The following is a 22,269-nucleotide window of genomic DNA, read 5'->3' as shown; positions in this document are numbered from 1 at the left end:
TCAAGATGCTACTATATCCTACAGGAAGTTGTCTCCAAAGGCCAATCTCCTTCAACCTAATAGCGCTCTGAGCAGCAATGGATTTAACTTGAAGATCCACGGGCAGTAAGTGCAGAATAACGTTGAGCGCAGCCGTGGGACTAGTTCTATAAGCACCAGTGATGCCCACACATGGAGTTTTCTGCACTAGTTTAGTGGTGTTGTAGCCTTTCTGAAGAGGTACCCACCAAACTAGGCAGCCATGTGTCAAAATTGGTAGAACCACTAAGTTGTACATCCAAAGTACGACACGTGGCCTGAGACTCCATTTTTTGTCGAACATAGATTTATAGGCGTAGAAGGCTATACTGGCTCTCTTAACTCGGTTTTCTATGTGCAGCTTCCAGTGGAGCTTGGAGGTAAGACTTATGGGTCTGAAGTCCTTGGCCAAGGCGTGGCCCCTCCTTCCTACCTTAGAAATGAAGACCACTTTGGTTTTCTTACAGCTTGCAGGAACGTGGTTTAGCGAGATACACTCCAAAAAGATCTTTTGAAGAACGGGAACCACCAAGGGTTGAGTCTTCTGAAGCATAACTGGTATAATGCCTGGAGATTTGAAAGGGGAAAAGCTATCGATTGCCTAGTTTATTCTGTTTACGGACAGGACAAACATCGCAGATAACCCCCCCTGCCGATTCGCGTCTTCGTTACAGACTGGATCAATATAATTTTCCAGGAAATGGACATCAACAAGGATTTTTTAGGATTCGGCTGCAGATTCATTTCATTTGGGATTGCAGGGAATTTTTGTAGCATTAAAAATAAACTCTTATATAATGAGAGTTATAGCGGAACGCTATAGCAACAAAGTGTTCACAGAATATCTAATTTTTGGTCAGGCAGTCATTTTTCTATCTCGATAGAATTAGTTCTTCAAGTTATTTCCCCAACCTTTGAATTGTTGACTCACTCAGACGATTTCTTCCTTGTGATCATTAGTCGGAGACGATTATTGCCCTTCGAGAATTTTTGTCTGTTCTTTTCTTTTCCTAACTTATTTTGTATAAAGATCGTAGAATTTCCTTGAATGTTTGATTATTTTTTTTATTTTGATTGAATTTGAATTATTGAATGATAGCTGCATTGGCATTTGATGGCCTGGGTATACCAAAACTTCCCACATTAGTAATTTTAATTCTTAGGTTGACCATCTTAGTCTTAAAAGTTCACTGAAATCCTCCGCGAATGGGCGTAATATAAATTCTTGCAATGAACCACTTCTTTCTCTTCGTCCCATTTATAGGGTGCGCCGTGCGATCTTGGTCTACAAATGGAGGGCCAACAGTTTTAAGCCGAATCAAAACGGCAGATGGCTTTTCATGACCAGTAGAAAAAACTTTTTTTTCTCATTTCGTGTTTGATGCACGGCAAATCCCGGAGATGTGTCTGCTGTTAAGAAATAACTTATTTAAAATTCGGTGTTTCATGCACGGAGAAGCCCGGAGACGCGTCTGCTTTTATGAAATAAGTTTTCCAAAATTTGGTGTTTCATGCACAGATAATCGCTTCTTTTTTCAAATGGCGTTAAGTTTGCTCAAATATCATTTTTTTTCGCTGAGATATCGCATTTTGAAATTTTCATGTTTCTAAATTTTCCTACACCTGAAAATCGATTGAGATAACATAGACATGGTATAGTTAAGTTGGTTAGCCCACTTGTGTTGTGAGATATCTAGATAAATAAGACTTATTTAAAAAAAATATGCGAGTAAACTCTGTCCCCAGGGTTAAGTGGGTTAGCCTGTTTGCGGTATGATAGGGGTGGTTTCCAAGGGTTAGCGCTGTGTGTGACTCGGTACCCAAAGGTTAGATAGTGCAGGGGTGTGGTGAGTCAGCACACTTATGGTGTGAGACAAAATTTTAAGAAAAATAAGACTCAATTCAAGAAAATTAGTAATCGACTATATCATGTCTATCTTATCTCAATCGATTTTCAGGTGTAGGAAAATTTAGAAAGATGAAAATTTCAAAATGCGATATCTCAGCGAAAAAAATGATATTTGAGCAAACTCAACGCCATTTGAAAAAAGGCTTGTATTTAAAGATGCTATTCTTTAATTTTGGTGAAAGAAAACATCTGCAAGGCTACATAACCTCAAATATGGGCAAAAACGGTGTTTTTTGCACTTTTAGGTTAGGATATCTTGAAAACCAGAGCTGATAGAGCAATTCTGAGGCCAGATTTGGATTCAGCGCATCATAAACCTTCGGAAATATATAGTCCGGTTTCTGGGTCTGAGATGCTGTCGGCCTGTGTAATTCTCGCACAGCTCATTTTATGCTCCCACCATGCGTTTACGCCCAAACGCCCGAAAACACCCGCCCGAATCCACACGCCCGAATGTATATTTCCCCGAATTGACAGTTTCCCGAATTTTTTTGCCCGAACGTCTTCGCCCGAACCCATTTGCCCGAATCCTTTTACCCGAAAAGAAAAAAAAATTTAAAATAATTAAGAATTAGTATACACTTGAAGTACATGCAAGAAAAGAACAAAAGAGTGCTATTCCTTTATTTATTCATAACAAATGTTGTCAAAATTCTTGTGTCAAATTCATCAGTCAGTCATTCGTTCTTAATTATTCATAAAAATGGAAGAAATTGAGGAAGTGGGACAACTTGTCGGAAAAAAATTAATAATCGGAGGATACATTTATGTCAGATCCAAACCGTCGAAAAATAATCAATTCTATTGGGACTGTCAATTGGTTCGAAGAAAAGAATGCAAAGCGCGGGCAATTACATTGCAGACAGTTTCTGAGTTAATAGTTTTAAAAGGCCCTAAAAAATCTCCTCATGAACATCCGCCCAATCAGGATACAGCGAAAGCGGAATTAAAACAAAATTTTGGAATACTTAACTAATTTAGCATACAACATTCAAATATCCTAAATTCACACAATTCAATTTCTTTCACACCATGCCATATAATTAAAACTTGTTTACAAAATTTTGAATTTTAATTATTTATTAACATTTTTATATAAAATTTATTTTTATTTTTTCGGGCATTTTTCGGGAAAATTAATAAGATTCGGGTATTCGTATTCGGGCAAATTTATTCGGGTAAATTATTTTCGGGTGATTGGGTTTCGGGTGAATGTCCATTCGGGCATGTGTTTTCGGGATTTTGACCTGGAATCCCCACCATGGAGCAGCTCTTATTGAAAAACCGTTAATGAAATGCAAAGTCAACGAAACACAAATCTATGGTCTTCTTATGACTTTTGATTTATTAGACGAGCTGTGAATGATGCATGAAGATTTTCCATCTTTAAGAACCTGTGAATATATTTAAGAACTACCTTTTATGCACATCATTATTTGCACTCTGTATGGCAATAAAAATCTTAAAGAACGGAATATGCTTTACAAGTCAAACATTTTTCACTACAAATAATTTCTAGTTTTGTAGTTATTTGTAAAGCATTTATTTGTGGTCACAGATGTTCATATTTGTGAATGGAATTCTTATGCTAAGCACGAAGCTAGGCTCAAAAGCCTTTAGTGATGAAATCTATCGAAATAGAAGAAAGAATTTCGAAAAAGTGTTTAATTTAAAAGTTTTGTTTGAAATAGTGACGTGATTGAAAGCCTATAGCCTCACATGCAAATATAACATCAATAACTCGAAAATAATAGGAGCCGGCTTAGTCAAACGAAGAAAAGACAATTTCATTTGGCTGAACTACGTAATTTGTTAATTAATGCCTTGACGAGTTTTGCATTCACTTGAAGATGAATAATTTTCTTTTGTCAACCGATTTTGCTTGCTTATGCATGTTTTGCTTTAAATATTTCCGCTTCTTAGATTTAATATAAAGAAGTAATATGATTATAAATAAATAGCATTTCGCCTGTGGAATGTCAATTGCTTGACAGTAATGACTATGCATGATTCAGGTCATTGCGCTTTGCAAATTACATCGACCATACTGATGCTAAGCCCTTCTGATACATTTGTGTGTGCAATTGCACTACATATTTAGTTTGCCTAACTGACATGCAGCCAACAAGTATGTCACTACCAAAAGCCACATGTACACAGCAGATGATACATTAATAAAGTAAATTGAATATATGTAAATAAATTAATGCATGTAGATGTAAATTTAAACAAACAGAGGCATATTCATTTGAGCAAATGTACGAGTATCTATGCAATAAATATGTGCAATATGCCAGATTCCGGACAGTCTTCGCCACACAGTGGTCGCCTAGTGACAAAATGCCACGAATAAAGATAGGAAGGAAGTGCGGAAGTCAGTGAAATAAAATTATTTTAAAGTTTGTTTGCTGACATTTTAGCATGGCAACGCATGGTTGGTTGCTCATACGCTCCGGAGACCAATACAAAGTAGCACACTTGCAGCATGAAATACTGCAGAGGTAACTTTTAAACGAATGTGTTGATAATATTTAAAGTGTAAACTTCTAAAATAATGAATTCAGTTTGTTATTTATTTCGAGAAATTGAAAAACTTTAAACTTTAAAGTAAATTGTTTCTGAGTTGCCTTTGCGAGTGCAGATTTGGCCAATCATGACACAAAACAAGAAAACGAGTGCTGAGCGCAAGCTGTCAACAGTTGGATTTTTGTGTATATCCAACATTATTTTACTGTTTCTTTTTTTGTTTTTTATGAAGCATATCTGTATTCTTCCTTGGAGTTCTGTTTGCCACAGTTGAATGTAAGTTTTTGCTTTTCTTTTGGTACTTTAGCTCTTTTTAATATTTTTTATGCTTTCACTTCGTTTTTCTTTGCCCGATTTATGGGTCATCCATCATGAAGCTTGTAGGCGTTCGTAAATATGGCAAACCAAATTTGCCGCCATAATTCAAAGTTTTTATTGGCTTATGGATGTGTACACACAAACACCAGCAGAGGTACATACATACGTATATAAGTACAGCACAGCCATATGTTTGCTAGACATTTTTGGGCACAACTTTAGGCAGATAACAAAAATAGCTTCCTTGAGGATGTATGTGTTAGAGTCATATATGCTTGCGGATTTGAAATATACAACCAATTTAGTAAAGTTCGGATATGTCTTAAGATCAAAGGGTATAAAACAGATTTGAAGTTTGATAGTAGGGACGAGTTAAATGTATCAAGATTATGTTTGCGAAAAAGGTTTTTGGGTGCGATATATTAAAAATAGTGACAACATTTAAGGAAGTTCCGGTATTTTTAATGCACAGAAATAATTGAATGCACAGAAGTAATTTAATACTCATAGAAACTTTTGTGTGAGGGCGAAACAGAGCAAGATTTATTTATGGTGGATTTATATAAAGACTGTATACATACCAATTCCTTTAAGTAAAAGTTAACAATAGCTTTCAACACCCTTTAATTTGCAGGGGTCTACTTTATTTCAAAGTCTCCAGGGTCTTTGGCTACTTTTTCGCCTTTTCGCACGGTACAAGACTGGACAAAACTGATTTTATCCTACACATCCCACCGACTATCGCAGATTCTCCTGTCATTATGCAGGGCTACTTTTTATGGGCGAACCACATGGAAAAGGTAGACATCTTAGACAGTGCACTCTCCCCAAGATGTGCAGAGTAGGAGGAGACGGTGGACTACTTTCTGAGCGTCTGTGCGCAGCCTTCGCTCAAATCAGGCTTGAGGCCTTTGGCACTGATGTGTTGAGAAGCGTCCACCTTGACTTCTGGTCACCAAAATTACCCTATTATTTTGAAACCCCACCAATGCTGATTTGTTGAAGTGGAATAACGTAAAGTCACCCAAAAATCTGGAAGCTTCATACATCGGCAATCTTTAGCAAAAATTTATTTAAAGCATAAATTTATGTTAATTCTATGTACCCTAATTCACGAAAGATCGACTCCTTTCGCCACTAGTGCAAATTGCCTGCAAACTAGGAATTTCTTTAAATATTTTGTCTCTAAATTATAGACCATAAATTCTTTAGCGGGATTGCCTTGAGAATCGGCTGTATAACTTTCAGCCAGGATTCACCAGAAAAGTTGTGTCGTCCATTCGAATTTCTCAAAAATATCTTCATTTATCTTTTCAGCGTACTATAGTATTTTGGAACGAAGGTGTAATGAAGCAAGGACTATCTACTTTTTGCTCGATAAAAAGTTCAAGAAAAATATAAACTTATTTTTATCAGGATTAAGTTTTTAAAAATTTCAAAGGACAGTCAATAAAAAATATGTCTTTTAGTATGTGGGCGGCCTACAAGGATTTGGTTTGGATGGTTTCCTTTTAATAGGATAATGATGCCATCAGGTCCCATGGTTTCATTGCAGAAGAAACGAACAGTCGAAAATTTTTTAAAGAATTGAAACCTTAATTCACTGTAAAAAATGTGAGGTGGTGAGAAAATATTCTCCTGTCACTTCAGTACCACCAAAAACTACTAACGATTGGTCTACTTGAGGCCCGAAAAAGACTGTTTCAGAGTAAAAAAAACCAATGGGCAACCTTCGAGTGCCAGCATAAAAGTGCAACTACTCCATTTGTAGGATGCCACCTCAAATTGGAAGAAATTCTCCGTCAATTTATCAAGCAATTTAATAAACATAATCTAATATTATATGGGTTTGTTTGAATTTCTCTGGTTTTTGGAATAAATTCCAAATAGCTTTCAAAAAAGCTTTAAAACAAGTAAGTCATCTCCCAACAACATTTTAATCACAAAATTATAAAAACACGATGCTTGGAATGAAGTTCCCAAGACGGCACAATGCCTTTTGTTAGCTAGAGCTAAGCGCAAGGGGTAAACCCAAGTTTCACCAGGTACCACATATTTGACCTTTGGATAAGGTGAGTTCTGTAATTTTATGAAATAAATTAGTACTTTACCACTAACAAAATTTTTGGTTTGAAGAGACTTTAGCGCAGTCCAACAAAAAACTACCGATTTTTTTTTTAATTTTTAATCTGTAGCAAAAAAATCGAACCGAGGGTAATAACTGAACTTTTCTGCTCTACTAAATTTAATAGTTCGAATCAAAGCAGTTATTTGTATTAATATTTTATCAATTCATGTGTTAAAGCACTGATTAACTTAGAGTGAACGTCACTCTTTATTGATATGATGGTAAAATTATTTTTAGCAAAACAGTGTTAAAATTAGCAAAATGAAAGATATGTGATAAGTGAAACTTCCTGCCGCAACTAAATGCTAAAAAATTAAGATAATTTGAATAATAGTCTTCTTGTTGTAATAATCAGCTAAAGTTTTACGCTTAGCATTTAAAATTTTGTTGCAACTCTGATGGATGAATTTCAGTGAAAATTTACCAAAGGAAATACACCGAAAGCAATTCAGCCGTATGCCTAGCGTCTTCTTATTGAAAAAAGCAAATTATGTTTCAAACTCTTTCTAATGAGTTAAGAGACTCTTCTTTGCTTGCCCAAGCGTTTACAATGAATTCAAAACAAAAAATTGCGTTTTTGTTTCTGAAACTAATTCGAATATTCAGAAAGTAGCCTTCAGACACACCTATTTTTTTGGTGATTTTCACCCCACTTCAAAAGCTTTTTTTCACAAACAGAGTCAAAGTTTTTATTTACATTTTTTTAGTACGCATTTAAATAAAATAAATTTAATTAAATTTAAATACATTTAAAATGGATTGTTCAACTTTATTTATTCAAAGTTGTCAGATAATATGTTATAATAACAGGCTTGTATTTTCATCACATAAGGAAAACTTTTTCAAAATTGGCTTTGCATTCTAAAGAAAAGAAATATATCGGAAAACTATCTTGCACTTTGGAAACATTACATGGACTAATATATATAAACTAAAAATAAAGTAGTAAGAATACGAAAAATGGCAAATTTACAAAAATTAATTAGTGAACTAATATTTCGTTAGTTAGTTGCACTACATGGTTTTTGTAGGAGTATGAACTATATTTTTGTGTAACATTAATCAAAGTTAAGAAAAAATAAGTAATAAGCAAAACTTTTGAATCTGTAGTGTATACTTTGCTATGACGGTGACAGTATATAGGTACATACATATATTTAGCTTAGTTTTATCAATGTTGAAGTTTTATCTCTTAGAGCAATAATGGCAATGTTGTCTAGTATTTGCGCTCTAAAAGAAAGCGGGGTGGAACATTTTTTATCTGATCCAATGAAGTAGTTGATTGAACTGAGTGTACTAGACTTGTCAATATATGGTATATACTTTCTTTCGACGCTGACTGTATATGCAAAGAAAGTATAAAAACTACTTAGAGGGGTGAATTTCACCCAATGACTTTTTTAGATCTACATAAATTTAGAGCGCACCACCTACTGAAGACTTGTTGTATGAATTCGAAAAGTAAAATCGGCGTGGCAAAGATACATCTAACGGTATATTTCCAGATGTTATAAATAAACAAAACACAATCCATCAAACATTTAGTGGGGTGACTCACACCCCAGTGTGTCTACCGAAGGTTAAGTATGGCTAGGAAGTTGTTTTGCTGATAAAATTCCTTTTTTTAAAGAACTTTTTAGCGACGCTGATATCATTAACTTTTTCAATTAACTTCAATATAATATTGCAATTTTAAACATTTTTTTTAGTGTTCACTGTAAAATATTGAAAATTGAGCGACTCACAGTCCGGAGGCGTCCGGAAAAAAAAATTATTTTGTGTTGTAGATCATAATTCGCAACATTACCCTCTTAACCCAGAAAATCAAAATACAAATGTCAAAAGCGACATGTCTTGAGCTATTCCTGGGAAAACTGTTGATAAATTTTTCAATTTGTCGTAACACTTGGAAGGCAAAAATCGATTTCCTCTAAAAAAAGTGGCTAATATGTTGTATAGTTATTAAAATCTACCAGAGGTACCTTACTGTGCCAAAGAAAATTTCTCTTCTTCTTAATTGGCGCGATAACCGCTTACGCGATTTTGGCCGGGTTTAACAAAGCGCGCCAGTCGTTTCTTTCTCGTGCTAACCGGAGCCAATTGGACACACCAAGTGAAGCCAAGTCCTTCTCCACCTTATCTTTCCAACGCAGAGGAGGCCTTCCTCTTCCTCTACTACCACCAGCTGGTACCGAATCGAGTACTTTCAGTACCGGAGCGTTTGTATCCATTCGGACGACATGACCCAGCCAACGTAGCCGCTGGTTCTTTATTCGCCGCGCTATGTCTATGTCGTCGTAAAGCTCATACAGCTCATCGTTCCATCGCCTGCGATATTCGCCGTTGCCAACGTGCAAAGGTCCAAAAATCTTGCGCAGAATCTTTCTCTCGAGCACTCCAAGCGTCGCTTCATCGGATGTTGTCATCGTCCACGCTTCTGCGCCATACGTTAGGAGGGGCATGATGAGAGCCTTGTAGAGTGTTAGTTTTGTTCGCTGAGAGAGGACTTTACTGCTCAGTTGCCTACTTAGTCCAAAGTAGCACTTGTGGGCAAGAGAGATTCTACGTTGAATTTCAAGGCTGACACTGGTATCGGTGTTGATGCTGGTTCCTAAATACACGAAGTCTTTTACAACCTCAAAATTATAACTGTCTACAGGGACGTGGGTGCCGATACGCGAGTGCGCCGACTGTTTGTTTGATGACAGGAGGTACTTCGTTTTGTCCTCGTTCACCACCAGACCCATTCGCTTTGCCTTTTTATCCAGCTTGGAGAAGGCAGAACTAGCAGCGCGGTTGTTAAGGCCGATGATGTTAATATCATCGGCATACGCCAACAATTGCACGCTCTTATAAAATATTGTGCCTGAGCGATTAAGTTCTGCGGCTCGTACGATGCTCTCCAACATCAGGTTAAAGAAGTCACACGACAGCGAGTCACCCTGTCTGAAACCTCGTTTGGTGTCAAACGGCTCGGAGAGGTCCTTCCCAATTTTAACGGCGCTGCTGGTGTTGAGCAACGTCATCTTGCATAGTAGGATTAGTTTTGTGGGGATACCAAATTCAGACATCGCGGCATACAAGTAACTCCTTTCCGTACTGTCGAATGCAGCTTTGAAGTCGACGAAAAGATGGTGTGTGTCGATTCTCCTTTCATGGGTCTTTTCCAAGATTTGGCGTATCGTGAATATTTGGTCGATGGTAGACTTTCCAGGTCTAAAGCCACACTGATAAGGTCCAATCAGTTGGTTGACGGTGGGCTTCAGCCTTTCACACAATACGCTCTCTAGAACCTTATAGGCGATATTTAGTAGACTAATCCCGCGGTAATTGGCACAAATTGCAGGATCGCCCTTCTTATGGATCGGGCAGAGCACACTTAAATTCCAATCGGCAGGCATGCTTTCATCCGACCATATTTTGCATAGGAGCTGATGCATGCACCTTACCAGCTCCTCGCCGCCATGTTTGAATAGCTCAGCCGGCAGTCCGTCGGCGCCCGCGGCTTTGTTGTTCTTTAGCCGTGATATTGCTATTCTCACCTCGTCATGGTCGGGTAGCGGAACGTCAATTCCGTCGTCAACGATTGGGGTATCGGGATCATCACATTCTCTTTGACATGCGCAGCTATCACTATTAGGTAGGTTCGAGAAGTGTTCCCTCCATAATTTAAGAATGCTCTGGATGTCGGTCACCAGATCTCCGTCTTTGTTCTTACAGGAAAACGCCCCGGTCTTGAAACCTTCTGTAAGCCGCCGAACTTTCTGGTAGTATTTTCGGGCGTTGTTCCTATTGGCCAGCTCCTCGCACTCACGTATTTCGGCCTCTCGTTTCTTCTGTCGAATAATACGTCTCTCTTATTTTCTTAGCTCTCTGTAGCGATCCCACATGGCTCGCTTTGCGCCCGATCGCAGCGTAGCTCTATAGGCGGCGTCTTTTGTTTCGACGGCAGCATGACATTCCTCGCCGTACCAACTGTTTTTTCGGGATCGCCGGAATCCGATTTCTTCTTCGGCGGCGGTACGTAGAGAACGAGAAATATTGCTCCATTGCTCGTGCATGCCGGTTTGTTGGGCAGTGCTCTCTGAGAGCAAGCGTGAGAGTCGAGTGGCGAATCTTCTGGCTGTCTGTTGTGATTGCAGCTTTTCGATGTCGAACATTCTTTGCGTAGTTAGATGGACGCTTTTCGCTGCACAGAGGCATGTGTGCAGTTTGGCTGCAACAAGGTAATGATCCGAGTCGATGTTGAGTCCTCGGATCGTACGTACATCTAATACACTAGAAGCGTGTCTTCCATCTATCACAACATGATCGATCTGGTTTCGCGTTTTTCGATCAGGAGACAGCCAGGTAGCTTGGTGTATATTTTTATGCTGAAATCTGGTGCTGCAGACAGCCATGTTTCGGGCCCCGGCGAAGTCGATCAGCCTCTGTCCGTTACCGGATGTTTCGTTGAAGTCGCCAAGCACGATTTTTATGTCGTGGCAGGGGCAGCGCTCATAGGAACGTTCCAAGCGCTCATAGAAGGAATCTTTGGTCGCATCGTCCTTCTCTTCCGTCGGGGCGTGGGCGCAAATTAGCGAGATGTTAAAAAATCGCGCTTTGATGCGTATTATTGCGAGACGCTCGTCTACCGAAGTGAACGACAGTACTTGGCGACGAAGTCTCTCTCCCACAACAAATCCGACACCGAATTTGCACTCCTTTACATGGCAGCTGTAGTAGACATCGCAAGGTCCTATGGTTTTCTTACCTTGCCCCGTCCATCGCATCTCTTGGATGGCAGTGATGTCAGCCTTTACTCTCACGAGGACATCAACCAGCCGGGCAGAGGCACCTTCCCCATTACGGGACCGGACATTCCAGGTGCATACCCTCAAATCATAGTCCTTAGTTCGTTTGCAGGGGTCGTCATCAGTGTTGGAAGTTCTCATCCGAGGCTTTGTATATGCTTTCATTGGGGGGAGGTTTTTAAGTGGCGGGTCCCAAACCCAGCGCACAACCAACTATCCTGGAATGTTTCGCCTTCTCACTTTAGCTCACTCCCGAACGGGTGTTCGGAAGCTACCCAGAGGATACTTGGGCTAATCCCGGGAGTTGTGAGCTGCTTGAACCATATGCAGAAGAATCTTCCTGGCCACTCCCAAGTGAATGGCGATCAGTAACTTTCCCCACTTGCGTGGACTTCTACATATGGAACCATCCTCCCAAAGAAAATTTAGGGTTATGTTATACATGAATTTCAGAAACCTTTGGCAGGTATATGTACCCGGCATAGAGCAGCGGACCTTCAAATAGTTAATAACTTTAATTGGCTTAAAATTCTTTCATAATATAATTAAGAGATGTGATTTACTGTTTTTTCTTGCATTACACTTATTTTTTATTTTTTCCTTTTTCTCTATCTAAAATATTATGTAAGTATGCACTTATATGTGCACATTTCTGTTGTTGTACATAAAATCACTTACGTATGTTCTACATCAAATTTTGCGATGTATTTGCAAACTGAGCGTCAGCATATTTGATACACTTTGTACAACTTGGGAATTGACAAGTATCGTTTCAGCTACGTTTTAATAATATGCAATATAATGATATTGAGCTATGTAGGCTGAGACTTATGTGCATGTGTAGATTTTGGTACTTTGATTGACTTTACAAAGAAATCTCATATGATCATGATTACTCATTTGGCTCGTGCAGACGCATTCGCACATACACCATGTGCCAACTCATTTACAAGTATCAAGATTCTTGCTTACTTCAGTATGTTGCTCAGGTATAGAGTTACAAATGATATACAAAACATTTGGGTTAATTAAATGCTATTTCTAATATGAACAACATGAGATTATTTGTAAGAAACGTCATTAATGTTAGAGTTTGTGTTAGCTTGTGTCAGCTTGACTGCCGTATTCAATAAGCACCAAATTAAGTAATTTGAAAAACAAGGTGTGTTCATTCTACTCGAAAAATATTTCTTTATTCTTTGATATCTATTTATTTCTTACAAAGGCGTATGAAATGGTTGAAATGATTGAAGTGCCAGACCGGCACTTATCAAGTAGCATTAAAGCGCCGTTTTGATTTGAAATTGTTCAGTAGTACGCAATGCAAATCACAACTTCTACTGGGACAAATACACTCATTCTGCAATAACGTTCGAAGAAGTTGTTGAGTCCGAGTTCTTATCTCCCGACCGCTACGAATGTTCACTTGTTCTAAATAATAATGAACTTACAGTCCGTTTCACTGGATATCAGGCAATAATTTTTTTATGGAAGAAAATGGTTATTAAAACAACCGTATTTGATCTAGCAACACACGAGTTTCTGATAATTCAAGGGAAGATTGGGAAATAAAGATGCATCAAAATATTATGTATTCCATCCAACGGTATTTCGCCGTAGTAAAACTTCAGCAGCCGCAATACTGGACTTGATTTATTGGTTCACTTGAATAGAGGCACTAACCAAATAAGAAAAAATAATAATAAATATAAGAAGTTTTGTTTTTTTACATTTATTATTTAAACCTTAATAGTTTGTGCTGCCACCCTGTTTATAAACTACTTCGAAAATACGTTGATGAATGGATTCGTACAAATTCTCCAGATAGCCTAATGAAATTTTTGGATCAGTCCGTTTTAATGATTCGAATTAAAGCAACATTGTTTTCAAATTGACCACAGTTTTTCCATAATATTGAGATTTGAAGAATATGGTGGTAATGCTAAAGTTTCAACGTTTTTGGGTGCAATCCAAGTTTTCCCCGCACTCGAAGTGTGTACATTATCCTGTTGAAAAATCGAATTAATAGATGTAAAAGTTTCACGAATTTTTGGAAAGGATTCTTCAAATAGAGCTTTAGAGCACGTCGTAGTACGAAATTGCTCCCCATACAATAACACGACCGTGAATGAATTCATAGCCGTGAATGTCGACGTACGTAACTTTCCTCCGCTCTTAAGTCATTAAAACAGTAATTGTGTATATCCCGTCCGTACAGATGGAACTTTTTTTCGTCACTATGTACTACTTTTTTCCATTCTTCTTGCACAATCGGGGCAGGGTTCTTTGCGAAATTTATTCAAAGGTGGTTTTTTGTAGTCCTTTATGTTTCAGAGAAGGCGCTTTTAGAGTAGCTCTTCGACGGTGAATTTTCTGGCTGCTAAATTAGCAATCTTTTTTATTTTTGCTATTGAAAGGGAGCAATTGAATGCAATCCTCGCCTTCCTTCAGTGCCAAAGCCATTATAGCACCGCCTTTGTACTTCTTATTTTACAAGGCACCTTGTTTCAGTTGAAGATCTACAACGTTTGAACTTTGCCCAATCTCTTTGGTAATTTGGCGATTCAGAACTCGGATTTCCTGCTTTCCCATTTTATTAGATTTAAGGAGTTTTTAACCAAATAATGAATGCCTAAAAAGCGATACGTTTTCACAGATTTAATGCGCAAACAATGTAGGCGGACTGAGTGCCTCTATTCTAGGGAATAAATTAAGTAAAGTATTACAACAGCGGAAGTTTTACTGTTGCGAAATACCGTAAGACGGAATCATATTTTGATGCATGTTTATTTTGGAGCAAAGTACAGTTTTCACTTGAATGTTTATTTTCAGGCAAAGTACAGTCGTTACTTGAATTATCAGAAAACATTGGATCACTAGATCAAATGCGATTGTTTTAATAACCATTTTATTCCATAAGAATTATTGCCTCTAAACAAGTGGACCGGATTGTAAGTATCTAAAACGACTTTTCCCGTAACCCTGTATACTTCATACATACATATATGTATATATATGACTCGATTCCTTTATGCTGCTACTTACAATTGTTAAATATGTGAATAAGTGCGCGCACCTATGCTTAAGGATACAGAAGTAAAGGGTTTTACAAATGGAGGTGTTATATTGATATTCAAAGAAAAATCATCCCATGTTTATTTCATTATAAAGAGGAAGATATGCCGTTAATAATGGAAAATAACATCATTCAAATGACCTCCACGACCACGCTTGCAGGACAATATGCTTTTTATGAAATTTTCCACAATCGAATTGCAAAGTGGCTGCCCTATGTCCTCGATAGCCTCACGAATTCAAACTTTGAGGTCTTGAACCGACTCTGGACTGTTGGCGTAGACCTTCTCTTTCACCAGGCTCCAAAGAAAAATGTCACAAGATGTTAAATCACAAGATCTCGGTAGCCAATTGTGATCACATCTTCGAGAGATAACACAGTCCTGAAACTTTTCCCGTAAAAGATCAATGGTTTTGTTGCTTGTGTGGCACGTAGCGCCGTCTTGTTGAAAGTAAGCGTTGTCCAGATCAATACCAATCCATTCCAACATAACACTTGTTATTGGAAAACCCTTTATATGCGCCATTATATATACCGTTAAACACAATTTTCACTTGACATCCACTTACAAACGTATACATACATATATATTTCAGTATTTCTGTTCCATTTGAATTTATTCGGGTGATACATATGGGATTTCTAAGTAATTTGCTTATATTCACTCCCACTATAAATCTTCTTATCCTTTCAGACTTGCTCAATGATGCCACACAATGCATTGCTGCTCAGGCATACCATTAGATACTATATGTACCTGCATACCAGGAATTGTATTGTGCGAATCTCTAGCAATTAGTTTGCATTCCAGCGAACATTTATTCGGCAATGCGTATTTCGTGCTAGGCAATTGTAAAGTTTGCCGTACTCACGACAGGGCGCATCTGTTAAGTGAATATGTGCGTTAGGATGTGTATGTAAGTACATAAATGCATACCGTACGTATGTATGACGGTAAAATATTGAATATCTATATTAGCAGTTATATACATGTGTATTGGCTTGTTAGGTTAGTCGCTAAAATGCGCACTCATACATACCGTACATGCGTACACTGTAGGTACTATATATGAATTGCAAATCGCATTATTTGGTAAGATTTTTGTTGATTACTGAAAATTTCTACTGACACTCAAAATGCAGCGCACTCTTACCAAAGAAGATAAATAATTTAATTATCTCTAGTACGAAATTCTGATATAGCATATCGAAAAAAAAACGTACTACAAAATCAGCACCACATAAAGAGCAGAGAGAAGCAATATGATGCACAAAACTAACACGATAACTGGAGTAAAAATTAATATATTATAAATTTTTTATGAAAATAATCGTTCTGTTGCTGCTACTTTAAGAGCATTACGGCCATTTTACGGTCCATTTAACAAGCCATCCCGTTCGACAATCGACCGTCTAGTGAAAAAAATGTGTATCTACGTTTTCGCCACATAATGTTCCGGTGCTAGTGAGAGCAAGAAGTGCACGAAGTGTTGAAAATATTGCTGCCGCCAGGGCTTCAGTTCAAGAAGACGCAAATGTGTCGCTCACACGACGTTCTCAACAATTGGGCCTTTCTGTGTCGTCATTGTGGCGAATTTTGCGAAAAGATCTTGGCCTACATCCGTACAAGATCAAGCTGACACAAGAACTGAAGCCGTTTGACCATTTGAAGCGACGTCGATTCGTAAATTGGGCTGAAGATCAACTCGAAAATGATCCAGATTGTTTTCCAAAATGATCCAGATTGTTTCCATCTTCAGTGATGAAGCTCACTTTTGGCTCAATGGCTTTGTCAACAAGCAAAATATGCGTTACTGGACAGAAAGCAATCCACACGTGATTCATGAGGCACCGTTGCATCCCGAAAAAATCACTGTTTGGTGCGGTTTACATGCCGGCGGCATGGTCTACAGTAACAAGCCGCCGACGATTTGTGAGCTCAGAGCCAATATTGAACGCGAAATTGGGTTCAACGATTGGACTTCGTAAAACGTGCACGCGGTGGTCATGCAAAAGAAATCGAATTTCATAAAGCCTAATAAACTAAGTTCTAAAATCTGCGCAGATATATAAGGTTGGGCCTGAACCGAATTAAGCATATCCTTAGATGTTTTATTATTTATTTATTGATTTTTGATTAATTATTATTTAATGATTTATTTTACAGCAAAATTGGAATCTTTCAACCCAGTCAATAATTTAATGTCAAACCTATTGGGACTTACTCAACCACTTACCATTGTCATCGTATATGATCCGGAAAGAGTCCGAGTGTAAATGCCCAAAAAACTGGCCCTGTATTATCGACGAGTACTTGCGCACCAACTCTAAATAACGTTTATTATTGGTTTCGGTGAAAGTGGTGTGCCCATTCTGCTGCAGACCGATGTGGCGCTCATCCGAGCCGGGTGGTATGTGACCCACAATGTACACCTGTAAAAAAGAAGATACAATTTAAATTATCTCGGTTTAGTTCATATTTTTTTATATATATTTTGAATACAATTTTACTAGTAAGAGGTGAGAGATGGGGAATTCAGTTTAGAAACTGCAGTAAACCAACTCTCTAATCAACTTCCGCTATTTTTCAATTCTGCAGGTGCTGATATTTCGCAGTCATATGCCTTCTTAATAAACCTGCCCTACATTAGCTTAATATGGCCTATAAGAATCTATCCATTCAAAGACTGTTAAAGTAAACAAACAAACATCCATACATATTCGTATATGCAAAAGCATAAATTTGCTTCAATTACAAACAAGTTTCACGTTTCATTGGATTGAATGTTGTAGCTAATTTATTGTCATGCCAACTTCAATACAACGGTAATTAACATCCTTCTTGGTACTTATATAAACTGAACTAGAATCAATTTAAATAGAACTTATGCCTACTTCTTAAAAGGTCGCAAAGCTTTCCCAAAAACTCATAAGCATCTTCTTGCAAATACATACATGTATGTATGCATGTGTATACACGGTTCTTATACACATAGATCGAGGATGCTTATCATCACAAACTTTATAGGTTAAACTTATCTTCCACTTGAATAGACTCAAATTCCCCATTTAAGTAACTTTTGCAAATTGACATGAAAGTCAGTTCACATCGACACGAACACAAATATAAGCAACATTTTACTTTTGAATGAGAGTTTGTATGTAAAAGTAAATACGATAATAGAAAAATATAGGTGTAATCACACACATTTACCTAAAATCATATTAGCAATAGAAAATGTGGCAGTAGCAGGAAGAGCACAATAAAAGAGGCTAGAAATGTCAAAAGGTTGAAAATACTTATAGCAAATTGAAAATCAATAACAAATTATAAGCTGAAGAAATCGAGGCAGATGATAATGTTTCGTATGTAAACGCGCGAAAAATTATTTCAATTTGAAGAAGTGCCACAGTTGAGTGCCACTTGGTATGATGTTAAATTTTTAAGTTGATATGGACGTCCTTTAGGATAGGAGAGAAAGCGTAAATTTATATCATATCGAGTTTCTGTTCAATGAATTTTGAATGATAAGAAAGTACGAAAAACTTTAATTTCGTATAGCAATAAAAAGTGAAAGTATTAGGCGCTTTTAAAAAACTGTTAAGAATTGTTAAGTGCATACTTGTCTGATATACCACCGCTACCATTTTGGATTAATTTTTCACACAACCATACTTTTTTTGTTTGTTTTAAACTGTTACCATCTGATTTTTTGTACGCCTTTCTTTGAAAGGATAACTCCACTCGAATGGCTGAAACTTGACCATGTAAGTATTTGGAGTATAGAAAAAAGATTAGGATCTCTTTTCAGAGAGTTTATTTAACCTTCGGTAGACACACTGCGGTATGAGTTACCCCACTAAATGTTTAATGGGTTGTATTTTGTTTATTTCTAACATCTAGAAATGTGCCGTTAGCTGTATCTTTGCAACGCCGATTTTACTCTTCAAATTCATGCAGTAAGTCCTCAGAAGGTGTTGTGTACTGAATTTATGCCGATCTAAAAAAGTGATTTGGTAAAATTCACCCCTCTAAGTAGTTTTCGTACTTGTTTTTGCATATACAGCCAGCGTCAAAAAAATAAGTCTATTGGCAAGTCTAGGAAAATATCATCGTCAGTTAAATTAATTATTTCATTGCCAAAATCAGACAAAAAATTTTCCACCTCGCTATCTTTTAGAGGCCAGCTTCTATACCACATTGTTATTATTGCTCTAAAAGAAAATAACTCCTAACAGAAATGGTATTAAAAAGGATAAAGCTTCATCTTTGATAAAACTAAGCTAAATATATGTATGTATAGATATACGCCAGCGTCATAGGAAAGTGTACACAACTTTTCGACTATTTATTTATTTTTTCTCAACTTTAATTAATCTTATACAAAAATATAGTTCATACTCCCACAAGAACCATATAATGCAACTATCTAACTAATTACTAGTTCATTAGCTAATTCTTAAAAATTTGCTATTTTTCGTATTTTACTACTTTATTTTTAGTTTATATAGTTTTCTGGAGTGCCGATACATTTTTGTCTTTAGAATGCAAAGTCTATTTCTGAAAAAAAGTTTTCTTGATGTTCTTTAAATTGAACAATCCATATTAAATTAATTTTATCTAAATACGTACGAAAAAAGGAGTAAATAACAACTTTAACTTTAACTATGAATTTGTTGCTCACAACACCTAAAACCATAACAATGACCGAAAACTGCGCGAGCATGGCGACACGGACCTCTGTAGGAATGGAACATAGCCAACTGTGATTCTGGTAATTTCTGCGGTTGGTCTTGTGGCCTTGATCAAAAATATTTTTCGTCAGAATAAAACCCCAATATCTTGTGCGCTGGAGGGTCCTTAATTTCATTTAGGAGGCGTTTTGATCAGATAACTCGGTAATCTCAAATTTGATCCATCATTAACTATTTTTGCACATAACATACTATAGAGTTTATACCGGAGATCTTCATGGACGACTCGACGAATAAGATACTCAGGAACATTAAACACCATTCCAAGGACCCTCATTGATTTCGAAGGGTCCTCATCAATGATCGCTTGCACTTGTTGAGTAAATTCTGCTGATGGGGTAGTGGCAGATCGTTTCTCGTGTGTTTTGTGTTTTGTAGTAGGATCTGCATCACCACCTGACCTGATACTTTCAATTCACAGGGAACCTTATGAACGAATGGACGAGCGCACTTAAGAAAATTAGAGTTTTCTATATCAGTGCGATTTGCACATATAGCAACAATAAGTGCATGTCTCTTGATTTCTCCAGTTACGTTAACCCTTAAAGTACGGAGTGGGGGACTTTAGGTACCGCAAGATTAGTTTTTCTTTAACCCATCTTCGGCCGCTACAAGAATTCGACATAATTTTTCCATTTCCTTTTTAGTCAGTGCTTATAGGACCATAATCAAGAAAAATTAAAAAAAAAAAAAATTCTGATCATCGGTGTTTTAGATATGGACTGGTCGAAAAATCGAAAAATCGACCGCTGGCCAAAAACCGTCAAATATATTAAAAAAAAAAAATACAACATTTATGCAAAAAATTTAGCACACGAAGTCAATTTATTTCATTTTATTTCAAATATGTACAAATATTTTTTTGTTGTTTTATTGATAGAAAAGTCAGCTTACAAATTTTTATGATAATCATCAAAACATTTAGTATGTAAATGAATGTTGCATTTTTTGCAAGTAAAAATAGTATGTGTCTTGCAAAATTTACACCGCCGAAATTTCTTTTCAATGCTTCTCATGACGACGTGTACCCTTTCATTGATCCGAGGAAGGTTCGATGGACCTTCATCTCCATGTTCGTTTGTCCATATTGGCCACCACCATTTTTTCCTCTCATAGATATTCTATAATTTGCCATCGCATTATCATGGAGATCCACACCACCCATGCCATGATTATACTCTTGAATAACTTTTGGCTGCGGGATAGTGATAGTTTGTTTTTTCTTCCGACAATATCTTTTAGTGCTAATAATTGGATTGACTGTGGAGTTATTAGTTATAACATTGACTACAGCATTATCATTCCACCGAACAGTCAATATTTCTTGCTGATGATCAAGTAGTTGGTCAAATGTTCCTCGTATTTCTTTTTTTAAGTTTCTCAAAGGAGAATCGCCCATTCTATTTTCGCGTGTAGTACCAGTTGCAAAAAAATCGACGTTCGTTCAGAAGGCACATTAGATGATATGAAGAGAAAACTTGTGGCACTCAAAGTCAGATACGTTGGCAAGCAAGTCTAAGACTGTTTGTGCGCCTAGAACAATAGTTTTATCGTGAGGGGTTGCTGCTCCCCCGTACAAGGAACTAGAAAATAAGTACCCACTTTCAGAGCATAAGCACTATGTTTTAAACCCAAACCGGATTGGCTTTCCCTTGATAAACATTTTGCAGGAGTGGCGTCCAAAGAATGGAATCATCTGTTCGTCTATAGAGATTATGGCTAAAGACTCCAAACTGCATAAACTTTTTGTTGAGAGCGTCAGTAATAGGACGAACCTTCGCAAAACGGTCTGCTGCGTTTAAATTCGTGTTGTCAGCGAGATGGAAAAACTGCTTAATTTTTTTAAAGCGATTACGACTCATAGTCTGCTTCACAATTGGAACCCCCATGTCCGGTCGAACAGACCAGTAGTGGTCAATGTGTGGCAAAGTATGGTACCCCGATAGGTACAATATTCCAATAAACCTACGTATTTCGATTGGCGTGATGTTAATTGGAGCATTGTGTTGGTTTGCATACTCATTTGTGAAAGTGGTAATATTTGTGGTAATATTATTATCAAAAGACAATGTAAAGAGATCATAGGGGGATTTTGAGCCTACAAAATGGTGCAATTATACTATATACGTATACAAAAAGAATTGATTGCTTACCAATTTCAGAAAACATTTCTTTCAATTTCAGAAAACATTTCTTCCCCAAAATACTCACTTCCATCTCTTTCAATAAGAAAAAAATATTGCTAGATTTTGTTCTTTCCTACATGACAGTTCCTGGCCAGCGGTCGATTTCTCGACTACTAAAGTTTACGTCCATGAAACAGTAGAAATTATTTCAATATCGATATGTTACGTTTTTGATTCTCTTAATTTCATCTTTTCTCTTCACAATAAATTAGTAACAATTATTTGTTTTTTTTGTTTTTCATTATTTTTTCATCTGCACAAAAACACGTAAAAATAGTGATAATTTCATTCTTTTACAAAAATCTGCCCTGAACCTTTTTTTCTTAAAAAATTATGCTCTGGAAATTAACTAAATTCCAAATTTAAAACTTGTGAAAACTGATCAATAAATTTACATTTAGTTTCTGAGATATTGGAGTCCGAAGTTGGTGGTCGAAAAATCGACCAGCTGCCGAAAATGGGTTAATAGCTTCGTAAATAATTTCTTTCTCGCTTTTTCCTCTTAGATAGTATAAAAACTTATTAGTGGCATTATATTATTAATATATTTATAATTATAA

General features: G+C 37.0%; 1 protein-coding gene across 1 annotated transcript in view; it reads right to left on the bottom strand.

The window, feature by feature from the left end:
• LOC129242022 (uncharacterized) overlaps positions 1-22,269 on the bottom strand; it is a 212,284-nt gene that overhangs the window by 26,273 nt on the left and 163,742 nt on the right. The window contains exon 8 of the mRNA XM_054878584.1: positions 17,006-17,201. Coding sequence (XP_054734559.1) covers positions 17,006-17,201 — 196 coding nt within the window. The remainder of the gene's footprint in view (positions 1-17,005; positions 17,202-22,269) is intronic.

Source organism: Anastrepha obliqua, chromosome 3, assembly GCF_027943255.1.
Source record: "Anastrepha obliqua isolate idAnaObli1 chromosome 3, idAnaObli1_1.0, whole genome shotgun sequence".
NCBI classification, from domain to species: Eukaryota; Metazoa; Arthropoda; class Insecta; order Diptera; family Tephritidae; genus Anastrepha; species Anastrepha obliqua.
This window is presented reverse-complemented; position numbering and strand designations above follow the sequence as displayed.